Source organism: Dreissena polymorpha, chromosome 4 (genome assembly GCF_020536995.1).
Source record: "Dreissena polymorpha isolate Duluth1 chromosome 4, UMN_Dpol_1.0, whole genome shotgun sequence".
NCBI classification, from domain to species: domain Eukaryota; kingdom Metazoa; phylum Mollusca; class Bivalvia; order Myida; family Dreissenidae; genus Dreissena; species Dreissena polymorpha.
Genome location: NC_068358.1, coordinates 109363356 through 109374772, shown reverse-complemented (window position 1 = coordinate 109374772; position 11417 = coordinate 109363356). Strand labels below are relative to the sequence as shown.

General features: G+C 36.1%; 1 protein-coding gene across 1 annotated transcript; it reads right to left on the bottom strand.

The window, feature by feature from the left end:
- Positions 1-543: 543 nt before the first annotated feature.
- Positions 544-10271, bottom strand: LOC127876671 (uncharacterized). The gene is made up of 4 exons (XM_052422038.1): positions 10111-10271; positions 5682-5892; positions 4790-4949; positions 544-1146 (listed from the first exon to the last, which is right to left on the bottom strand). The coding sequence occupies exons 2-4, from the start codon at positions 5883-5885 to the stop codon at positions 1082-1084; spliced, it is 429 nt and encodes a 142-aa protein (XP_052277998.1). The 5' UTR covers positions 5886-5892; positions 10111-10271; the 3' UTR covers positions 544-1081.
- Positions 10272-11417: the final 1146 nt, after the last annotated feature.

Here is an 11417-nt window from a genome sequence, read left to right as displayed (position 1 = left end):
CAGGCACATGCCAATAAACCGTATCACCTTTTTGCATCGAGTGAACATCGCCATGAACCAAGAGTCTTACCCAGAGATAAGCTTCAAGTCGTACAAAAGTAGCCAATTTGTGACTAAGAGCCTAGGTTGTCGGCTTTGCAAAATATGAACAGTAATTGCTTGTGTTTATTATGTACATTATAAAGAGATTATAAAATATTCAACAATATATGTACATCTATGTTTATACCCCCACAAGCCATGTTTGACAGGCAGTATATTGGGAGTCACTATCGGTCGGTCGGTGGGTTTTTATGTCGATTTCTTCTCATAAAATTATATATTTTTTATGAAACTACTACATTCCATAAGCTATTAAATTAAAACTTCAAACATTTCTCCACCATGAAGTCTCGGTCTGCAAGATACAATGTACACGTGCGCAGTTCATTTATTTTCGATTTCTTTTTCTTGTGATTGGCTATAGTTATAGACTGCTGCTCCAGAGACAAAGCAGTGTGGGGAAGGTATATAAAGGCATGTCAATTGATACACAAACAGAAGTTTAATGCTAAATATTTATTCAATCAAAGCAAATATATAGTAACCAAGTAACACTTGCAAGTTAATGCATTAATTAATTATTAAGTTAAAATAACACATTATGGTATCGACCATCATCAATTGTTAAGATGGTATAATACATAACAAAAGTATAAATTTACCCGCTACCCGGATTTGACAATCTTAAATGTTAATTTATGTGCATTAGGATTGATATACAATAATAAGACTGCAAAACACCGATAAACGTAAGAATAACAAAAGCGCATTTCTGTTTAATAAGCACAAATGATTAAGTGGCTAATGTAAGTGACTATACATTATTCATTTGAAAGGCATTTAAGTGTGCATACAAAGTATAGTTTGAAATGAATTAAGGATACATACTTGAACCATAGCCTACTGCTAGCAACAATTGTCAAAATGTCAAGTAAACATTCGACACAATAAGGCATTCAGTTATCATTAACAATTCTGTAAGAAATAATTGTATAACAGCAACTTTCCCACGATTCCGGACGCATAGATCATCGCGAATTTAACATCCTTCAACAAATTTATGCATGTCCTTCTTGAATTCCTTTTCGTCCACCATACCGTCACCTGCAAAAGAGGCATCACGTGATAACCAAGCAAAAATGCGTGGCGTATTCCGGAGATACGTGTATCATTAAAAGTCAATGTCGCCACGGTGTAATGTATATGGTCTCCGCGTAGCGACCGGGAGGTCACGGGTTCGATCCCCATTGTGGGAGTGTTCTTTAGATCTACCCAGAAAACACCAAGTACTGGTTCTAGTCCCAGGAAACGGACGAGAATGCGTTTCAATTAGGTAGTAAGTACTTTCAATGCAATCGAGCTTAAATAAATATGTTTAAACAAATTTAAAATCTCCCACAGTCCCAACAGTATGTTAATTTTTTGGAAAAAGTTTCAAATGGGTATCTTAATTACGCATGTCTTCAGTAGTGCAGACGTTTGAGTAAATCAGCATTGAAGTAATTGTACCAAATATATTGGTATATTTAATGCATGTGCGTAAAGTTGCGTCACAGATTACCTGTGCAGTCCGCACAGGCTTATCAGGGACGACACTTTCCGCCTAAACTGGATTTTCGTCAAAATTAGTCTTCGTTAAACGATAAATACAATGGAGGCGGAAATGTCGCCCCTGATAAGCCTGTGGGGACTTCACAAGCTAATCTGGGACGACACTATTCGCACACGCATTAAACCCATTTTTCACAGAGCGCGGCCCATACATAATTGAAACTTCAGCTGCATCAACAGAAGATAAATATTATAATAGCATCTGGCCCAATATTAATTGCAAAACACAAAAGCCTATCGGTATGACATACGACACATTTAATAAACGTGAAACACAAATGCATATCAACCAAGCAGTCGTGAAAACATCTGGGGCCACCGCTTTGAACCGGACAATTCACGGCAAATTAAACTACATAATGGTCAAACCAGAGCAACAGGCAATAACTGATTGAGGCACGATCAAATGAAACTTACAAAAGTACCACCCACATCTCGCCTTTGATAAAAACGCTTTAGAGTCAAAACATTATTAAATGTTAAGATCATCTTCATGCATTTTCAGTACTAAGCAGCAGTAATGGTTATGTATATAAAAACATATCGTTATGTATACTTAATTTAAGCCATATACATAGAATTTCTTATATTTTGCTAAAGCAAACATCTTGAATTAAGCTTAAATAGTAAGAAATTCAATTAACAAGAGCACCGCCTTGCGGGTGCAGACCGCTCATCTATTTTCTTTTTAAAGGTGAAGGGACTCTCATTTTCAATCACAAAGGAGGGAGGAGTGGAGTGAAGAGGGGTGTATAGTGTGGGGTTGTGGATATTTATTACATTATCTTCCAAAAAAGCGAAAAAAAAAAAAAAAAAAATCGGGGGGGGGGGGGGGTTTGGGTGCGATGGTTGGACGGTATTTCAAACATAACCGTTTTAAAAAAAAAATGGGGGGGGGGTATAGTGTGAGGGTGTGGTGATAATTTGTGAGATGATCTTAAAAAAAAAAAAAAAAAAAAAAAATCAAAAAAAAAAATTGGGGGGGGGGGTGGGGTGGGGTGGGGGTATAGTGTGAGGGTGTGGTGGTCATTTGTGAGATGATCTTAAAAAAAAAAAAAAAAAAAAAAAAAATTAGGGGGGGGGGGAGGGGGGAGGGCACGGGGGAGGGGGGGAGGGCACGGGGGATGGTTTGGGTGAAGTCTATTGTGGTATGTCAGGTAAGAGTAGTTTCATCAAAGTATCAATCAAATCTAATCATAAATAAAGAAGTTATGGCAATTTTAGCAAAATTTAATAATTTGACCTTGAGAGTCAAGGTCATTCAAAGGTCAAAGTAAAATTCAAGTTGCCAGGTACAGTAACCTCATGATAGCATGTAAGTATTTGAAGTTTGAAAGCAATAGCCTTGATACTTCGAGTGGATCGAAACACAAAATTTAACCATATATTAAAAGTTACTAAGTCAAAAAAGGGCCATAATTCCGTAACAATGACAACCAGAGTTATGCAACTTGTCCTTTTACTGTACCCTTATGATAGTTTGTGAGTGTTCCAAGTATGAAAGCAATATCTATGATACTTTAGGGGTAAAGTGGACCAAAACATAAATCTTAACCAAATTTTCAATTTTCTAAGTATAAATGGCCCATAATTCCGTCCAAATGCCAGTCAGAGTTACATAACTTTGCCTGCACCGTCCCCTTATGATAGTTCATAAATCTTGCAAGTATGAAAGCAATAGCTTTGATACTGTATGAATAAAGTGGACCTAAACACAAAACTTAATCAAATTTTCAATTTTCTAAGTATAAAAAGGGCACATAATTCTGTCAAAATGCCAGTCAGAGTTACATTACTTTGCCTGCACAGTCCCCTTATGATAGTTAGTAAGTGTTGCAAGTATGAAAGCAATAGCTTTGATGCTTAAGGAATAAAATGGACCTAAACACAAAACTTAACCAAAATTGTCAATTTTCCAAGTATAAAAAGGGCACATAATTCTGTCAAAATGCATGCCAGAGTTATCTAACTTTGCCTGCCCAGTCCCCTCATGATAGTAAGTAAGTGTACCAAGTTTGAATGCAATAGCATTGATACTTACTGAGAAAAGTGGAACTAAACGCAAAACTTAACCAAAATTTTCAATTTTTTAAGTATAAAAAGGGCACATAATTCTGTCAAAATGCACGCCAGAGTTATCTAACTTTGCCTGTCCAGTCCCCTCATGATAGTAAGTAAGTGTACCAAGTTTGAATGCAATAGCATTGATACTTTCTGAGAAAAGTGGACCTAAACGCAAAACTTAACCGGACGCCGACGCCAACGCCAACGCCAACGCCAACGCCGACGCCGACGCCGACGCCGACGCCGACGCCAAGGTGATGACAATAGCTCATAATTTTTTTTCAAAAAATAGATGAGCTAATAACTAAATAAATTAACTAGTCGTCCATGACGTATTACAAACTCGCACTTTGTTGACGCCGGACGGCGACCTGATGACGTCCTAATTTTAAACGCCGAGATATTAAAAGATACATGTTCATCGAAAAAACATATTGCTCGAATATGTCCCAACAATTGTGTAACAAAAATTAAAGAGCTTTATTTCGAGCATTAAAAGAACGTATTAAAAACAAATAAACAATATTGAAGTTAAAATTGCCAATCTTCGATGTTTTAATATAGTATATGAACTGCGGCTTTGTAAAAATCGTTTGTCGATCTTAACACTGACCAGTTAAAGGAAATATACATCGCTTTATACAATACATGTACATGATATATTATGGTATATCATAATAAAAGTACAGCTCAAATAGTGGACATATGCTCCGCTAGTAGGCGCATTATTATAAGTGGAATATTTCTATGCGACCGATCAGTGTAAGACGTGTTACATTGTGTACGAGAGTTTGAGTTTGTGTACATTAGCCTCGCTCTGTGAAAAGGGGGTTTATTGCATGTGCGTACGTACATGGCTATCAGAGACGACACTTTCCGCCTTAACAGGATTATTGCAAAGAAGAGTATTCCTTTAAACGAAAAATACTATATGCAAGCGGAAAGTTTCGACCCTTGTTAGCCTGTGCGAACTGGACAGGCTAATCCGAGACGTAACGTTACGCAAATGCATTAAACCCCCTTTTCATAGAGCAAGACTTATGAGGTTGAAATATATACCAGATTAACTCACCGGATTCGTCAAGTGCCTCGGCCAATTTGTGTGTTGTTTCGCCTTCTCCAAAAATCGCTTCGAACTCTTCCCATGTTATCGCGCCATCCCCGTTTGCATCGTAAATGTTGAAAGCGCACGGATTCGCTTGAATCATCACTTTGAAACGCTCCATCCTCCCCTGCAATGTCCAATGTTTTATCAGGTTTACTCGAACACACGCACACACCATTTGATTGAATGATTACTCATCAAAGCAATGTTTTTGTAATTGACCGTTACAGGTTAAATAACAGTCTTGATTTATAAACTATGTTAGAAATTATATAAAGTTAAACGCATATGTAATATGTGTATTTCGTTATATTCGGATATATGATTTTCATTATTAAATATTGTTTTACAAGAAGACTCATTCGTTAAAAAAACAATTCCATTACTATACAAAGGTCTTAATTGTACAAAATCCTTTCTTACAATATTCGACTGTGTCTGGACGTTCTTTCCGAGTCCTGTATCGCAGAAACTATGCAATTTACACAAGGCGCCAAAGCTCGATTTTAAGGTTGACATAATTGACTAATTCGGGCCGCCTTGCTTAGTTACTGGAGCGCTTTACTACAGATCTGAGGATTGCGGGTTTGATCCCCGGCGCGACCGCATAACTTATGGGGTGATTAGTTTTACTTCTTTATGATATCCTTTCTACGGCTAATCACACCTTACCTTTATTTCAAGTAGTGATGTTGTAAGTTACTTTTATGTGTACTTAAAACTGGGAAACTAGATATCGTAGGAAAATGCGAGCAGGTTATCTGACTGCTGTGATTCGACTGAAATACAGAAGAAAACTGCGATAATCCGAATACACAAAAAAACATAATTGACCAAAACATAACTTGGTTGTACTTACATCAGCGCCTCCCCTTTTCCACCAACCGGTGGCTCTGCCGCCCTGATAGCCCAGCACGGCACCCTTGAAAAGAGCCACAAGCCAACGGCGAGAGTGATCTAGTTGTTCGATGTCCTCGTTCGTTCTGGCACCCAAGCCCAGAGCATTTCTCTCACACATGACGCATGATGTGAGGGCAATCGCTAAAATCAGCACGAACAGCATCTTTGTCCTGCAAATCATTCAAATATATACACATTTACTGAATAGTATTACTTTTGCTTAGATACACGTATATGCCAGGGGATTATTCTTAAGGTCGTGTAAAGACGATTACACTCAAGTGTTTTATACCATGTTAGCTCATGTTATCATTCATAATGGGAGTGTACTCCAGTATGTACGGCTTCATTCGGGCAAGTTTGTTTTATTTTTCTTTACGCTTGGAAATGATCTTTTCTTGTTCGATTATATCGGGTAAGTATAATTAGTTTTGTTTTGAAAGCTGTCTGTTCAAAAAATGAGAAATGATACAGTTACATTAAAAATATGGAAAAAAACGTTGGGATGCGCTTTATAAAACTCTGAAAAAACCTTGAATTTTATACATGTTAAACAGTATTTATCTTTCAAATTAGACATGAGGAAGCAGGTCTGGATCTGATTGTAATCGTGTTATGATAATTACGTTCTACTTAATTGGCATATACGCACATATTGCGATAGTAAGACAATTATGAAATTGTATTTTATAGTAATATTTTGTTTAGCATTGCATTATGCACAGATGCGCATGTGTACATATCCTTTGTGATCATAAGGATGTAAACATAGTAATGAACAAGAGCACTGCATAACGGGATGCCAACGCTCGGCTGCGGGTGCAGTTTTTTATAAATGAAAGCTTGTTTTAGAGGTCACAGTGACCTTGACCTTTAACCTAGTGAGCCAAAAATGGGTGTGGCGATTAGAACTTATCATGAAGCATCTACATATGAAGCTTAATAGTTGTAGGTGGAAGTACTTTGATTTAAGAGCCAATGTAAAGGGTTTAGCAAGACGGACATCGAACTCCGGACGGCGGACGACACGAGCTGGCTATGAAATACCTCTGGTTTTCTGCGAAAACAGCCGAGCTAATAATTGCAAATGTCAGGATGGAGAATCAAAAGTCATTTCGCATCAACATAAACAATTTTCTCTTTGATTCGTAAACGAATGAGGTGAAGATCGGATGAAAACTACTTCAATTAGAGAGCGGACATCATGCTAAATGCTTCAAATGCACTAAGTAACCTCGTAACCTCGTTTTTGACCAGGCATGACCTGTATTCGAACTTATCCTACATATCATCTAGACACAACTTCTGACCAAATTAGGTGAAGATCGGATGCAAACTACTTCAATTAGAGAGCGGACACCATGCTTAAGCCTTGAAATGCACTAAGTAACCCCGTGACCTAGTTTTTGACCCAGCATGACCCATATTCGAACTTGACCTAGATATTGTCTAGACACAACTTCTGACCAAGTTTGGTGAAGATCGGATGAAAACTATTTGAATTAGATAGCGGAAACTGCTGTGGACGCCGCCCGCCGCCCGCCAAGGGTGAAACTATAATACGTCCCGTTTTTAAAAACGGGAGTATAAAAATAATAGACCTGGCCACTGTCTTAAAAAATTAATGCAAGTTATATATGATATGTAAAATTAAACATTAATACATTCCCCAAAACGATCAAATGTGTTTAATACTTAATTCAACAAGTGCATTTTCTTAGTACATAAATAAGTTCTTTAAAAAGCTCCATATGATAACAGGTCTATGAAAAGATTTTCATCTTTTAAGACCAGTTTGTGCGACCTTTAATGTTTTCTGCGTCGGTTGCCTTTAAGTAAAGCAATATATGTTTTGTAACAAACAAAAGCATAACGGACACTTTTTAAAACGGTCAGAAGTGGATTTGGTAATGTTCACGAATTATTCCTTATATTAGCACACATACAAAGTATGGAACAATATGCACAACTAAAATAACATACTTTAGTGAAACCTGAACAAATTCTAATTAAATCTTTCAACAAGAAATGTGTTTGTCGGAAACACTATGTCCTCTTCTGTGCCGCTTTGAAGCTATATATTTGGCCTTTTACCTTGAAGGATGACCTTTCACCACTCAAAATGTGCAGCTCCAAGAGATACACATGTATGCCAAATATGAAGTTGCTATCTTCAATATTGCAAAAATTATGGCAAAATGTAAATGTTGGAGCAAACAAACGAACATACCAACAGACAGACCAACAGACAGGGCAAACACAATATGTCCCCCACAATAGTGGTGGGGACATAAAAAGAGTATTTTAAGGACATTTTTCACCTATAAACCTCTTTCTTCTTGGGCATTCAAAGTCCTCTTTTGCTTATTGTATTCATAAATCCACCGACACCAGCTGGAACATACACCACTGTAGAACATAGTGTTAATCGAGTATTATTACATAGAGCACACTAGATACACTTAAAAAAGGATCCTTTTGTAAGAAAAAGTGTTCGCAACTTTAGTTAACAAAATAGTATGACAAAAGTATGTTTGCCCAGAAAAGACAAATATAAGTTTGATTGAAACATTTTGGAAACTGTAAAACACCACTCTAACAAACACATTTATATATATCATTATATACATTAATATAATCAATACATTTTAAGGGATGTTATTTTAATATTTTCAATATTTCTGTTTATTTAATTAAAACAATTTAAAATAGCCGTTTCTGGCCAACCATACTTTTACAAGTTTACTATTTTTTACTCTTAGTTGTTTACTCGTTTTTTTCTTACAAAAATGATCCTTTTTTAGTGTTTCTAGTGCGTTATAATTTATAATACTCCAACATTATCTTCTAGTGGTGTAGGCTCCGGCTGGTGTCAGTGGATTTATGAATAAAATAAGAAAATAAGGACTTAAGCCACACACCTTGAAATGAAGTACCTGTTAATCAATACATATACATGCAAATTGAAAGTGTGAAAATTGTCCTTAAATCTATAGCCTAGTAAGCAAGTTTTTTTTAATTTTAAACTCGCGAAGGTAGGATTTCTATACGTATTCGTTCATTTCGGCAAACGCGATTAGTTTTAAGTTATACAGCGCAAAAAGACGGATTTCTACCTTTTAACCACCCGATATATTTTAATTGACATTTTACATGACAAATTAAATCTATAGCATAGTTAGAAAGTAATTTATTATTTTTCAAACGGTACGTTTTTAAAACCAAAAGTAGGATTTCTAGACGTATACGTCCATTTTCGACAAAAGCGATTTTTTTCAGTTTACAAGCGCAAAAGAGATTGATTTCTACCTTGTTACCAGATATATTATAATTGGCATAGATAAAATATGTTTCTTATTTATACTTAAATTTTCTATGTCATGTATTTCATTTCAGGGTGTGTGGCTTTAATGGCCCAAGAAGAAAGCGGTTTATGCGGTGAAAACAGGTGATATTCATTCTTTTTTAAAGATTTTATTAGAACTAGTTCATTTATCACTGAAGTATATATTATTGTAAATGGCAATAGTGTTCCTTACTTAATATAGAATGTTAATATAAGTAATTATTTTTTCACATTACCCCACCCACTTCTGACCATTCAGGAAGTGATGTGTCCTTACACGACATGTTCTCCATACTTATTTCCTCCTTCACTTCGTTAGTCCGAAAATAAATAACTTATTTGCTTACTGGCAAACAAGTGACAACAAACATTACAATAAACACCAAATGTAGAAGGCGGTCCGCTTTTATTGTTGCCGTTTTACCAACAGGATTTATGTAAGTAGACAAGTACATTTAGAGATTATTCAAAACCCAGGGACAAAAAATCATTCTTAACTATTTAAAACATGTTGTCACACAAACAAAGCATAGCATTTAAAGAAACTCCAAAAAACACATTATTTCTTAAACTAGGATTTATATCAAATGCAACATGACTCGCCCAGGAACAAGCAGATAAAACCTCTTTTTCGAATGTCTAGAAAAAAAGCTCTTGAAAACTGTGCCCGTTTGTCAAATGTCATGTTGCCGAGTATTGGGCGAAACCCGTACTAGTCAAATAGAAAAAATACACGGTAATAAACACGCCCATCCAACAGCACAATTATATATGAAAAATGTACGTTGAAACCTGAAGTAATACTAATATTCTCAAACTAAAAATGAGTATAATAATTACTGCTAAAAATATATTGAACCACAACGTGCGTTCTCTCCTGAAAGCGGACCTCGAATGTCGCTATACCCGCCAAAACTCACGAACACCCTGTGCATTAGTAAACACACATTTTTATTGAACGAAAAGAATAGCAATTAATTCGCATTTTACAAAATTAAACGATACCATTTATAAGCAAAACAATAAAACAATTAAGCTTTACCTTTGGTTTGAATACGCGTTGACGTTGGCTGTTGAATAACTTAGACCTCTCGTCGAAGCAGAACTATCGGTGGCTGTAGACCTCCTTTCCCTTTCCTTCTCCAGCGTCTGAATTTATAGCAGGATGCCCGATGAAATCGAGGATTTAACCCGCGTAAACGCCTGCGTAATTGCATCGGATTGGTTGGTAAGATTTTCCCCAGGTACGTCAGAGGAGAACCTCGATTTCAGCCAATGAAATTAATTGTTTTAAACGAATAATAAGAATGTAAAAGGGTAGTTGGATAAAGGCGGCCATTGAGCACGTATCTCGATCTCGACTCAACGCACGAGTAAATCATGCCCAGTTTTATAAATACAAAAGCAAAATGACAGTATAGTTATGAAAAAAGTACAGCGATCATAACGATGAGATGCCTGATGCATCTTAAAGAAAACACGGTTCCAGCAGTAGTGAGCTAGACATGAGCTTTAAATCTAATAACAACACTAACATACAGGAGAATAAAATAACGCAGAAAAAGAAGGGGACCCAGATTTAAATCAGAAAACGAAAGGTGAAATATTTTAAACGGACATATTTGAAGCTGACAAGGCACAAGTTGAAGAAATGGCAGACATAAAAACGCACTAGCAGACAAAACTACAAAACTAGAAAACTTGTTCTCCAGAAAAGATTTAAGCTTTAATCAAACTAAGAACGAGCCTAAAATCAGTAGAAAATAGAATCGAAATTACGAAAGGAAAATAATTTGAAAAGGAAAAGGAAAATAACAAACTCAAAGAAAAAATCACGCTGCTAGAAAAACAAGTTGAACAAAACCGTTAACAAGCAAAAACAGATTTAATTAACATTCAAGAATATGTTCATTATCAGTCTGATTAACTTTATTCCACAAAATAACACAACCGAAGAAATAATGTCCGTATATTTGGTATACCGGAAGAAGCACAATCTACACAAAGTGGTCAAACATCACGCGAATAGTCTGAAACTACAACACAGAAAGTAGTAGCACATTTTAAACCAGACAATCGAAGGGCTCAATTTTCAAGTCGGCAACATTGATATATCACATCGGTTAGACAAGGTCAAAAACGGATATACAAGGCCGATTATTGTTAAATTTGTGGCGAGAAATAAACGGAATATCTTAATGACCAAGAGAAAGCAGGTTAAAGGATAAAACATTTACATTAATAAAGACTGTACAAACATCAATCTAAAGGTACTGATGACAATTAAAAGGACATTGTCTGAAAATGAAGCTGTTTGGTTGTGGGACGGAAAACTATTCAACAAATCAA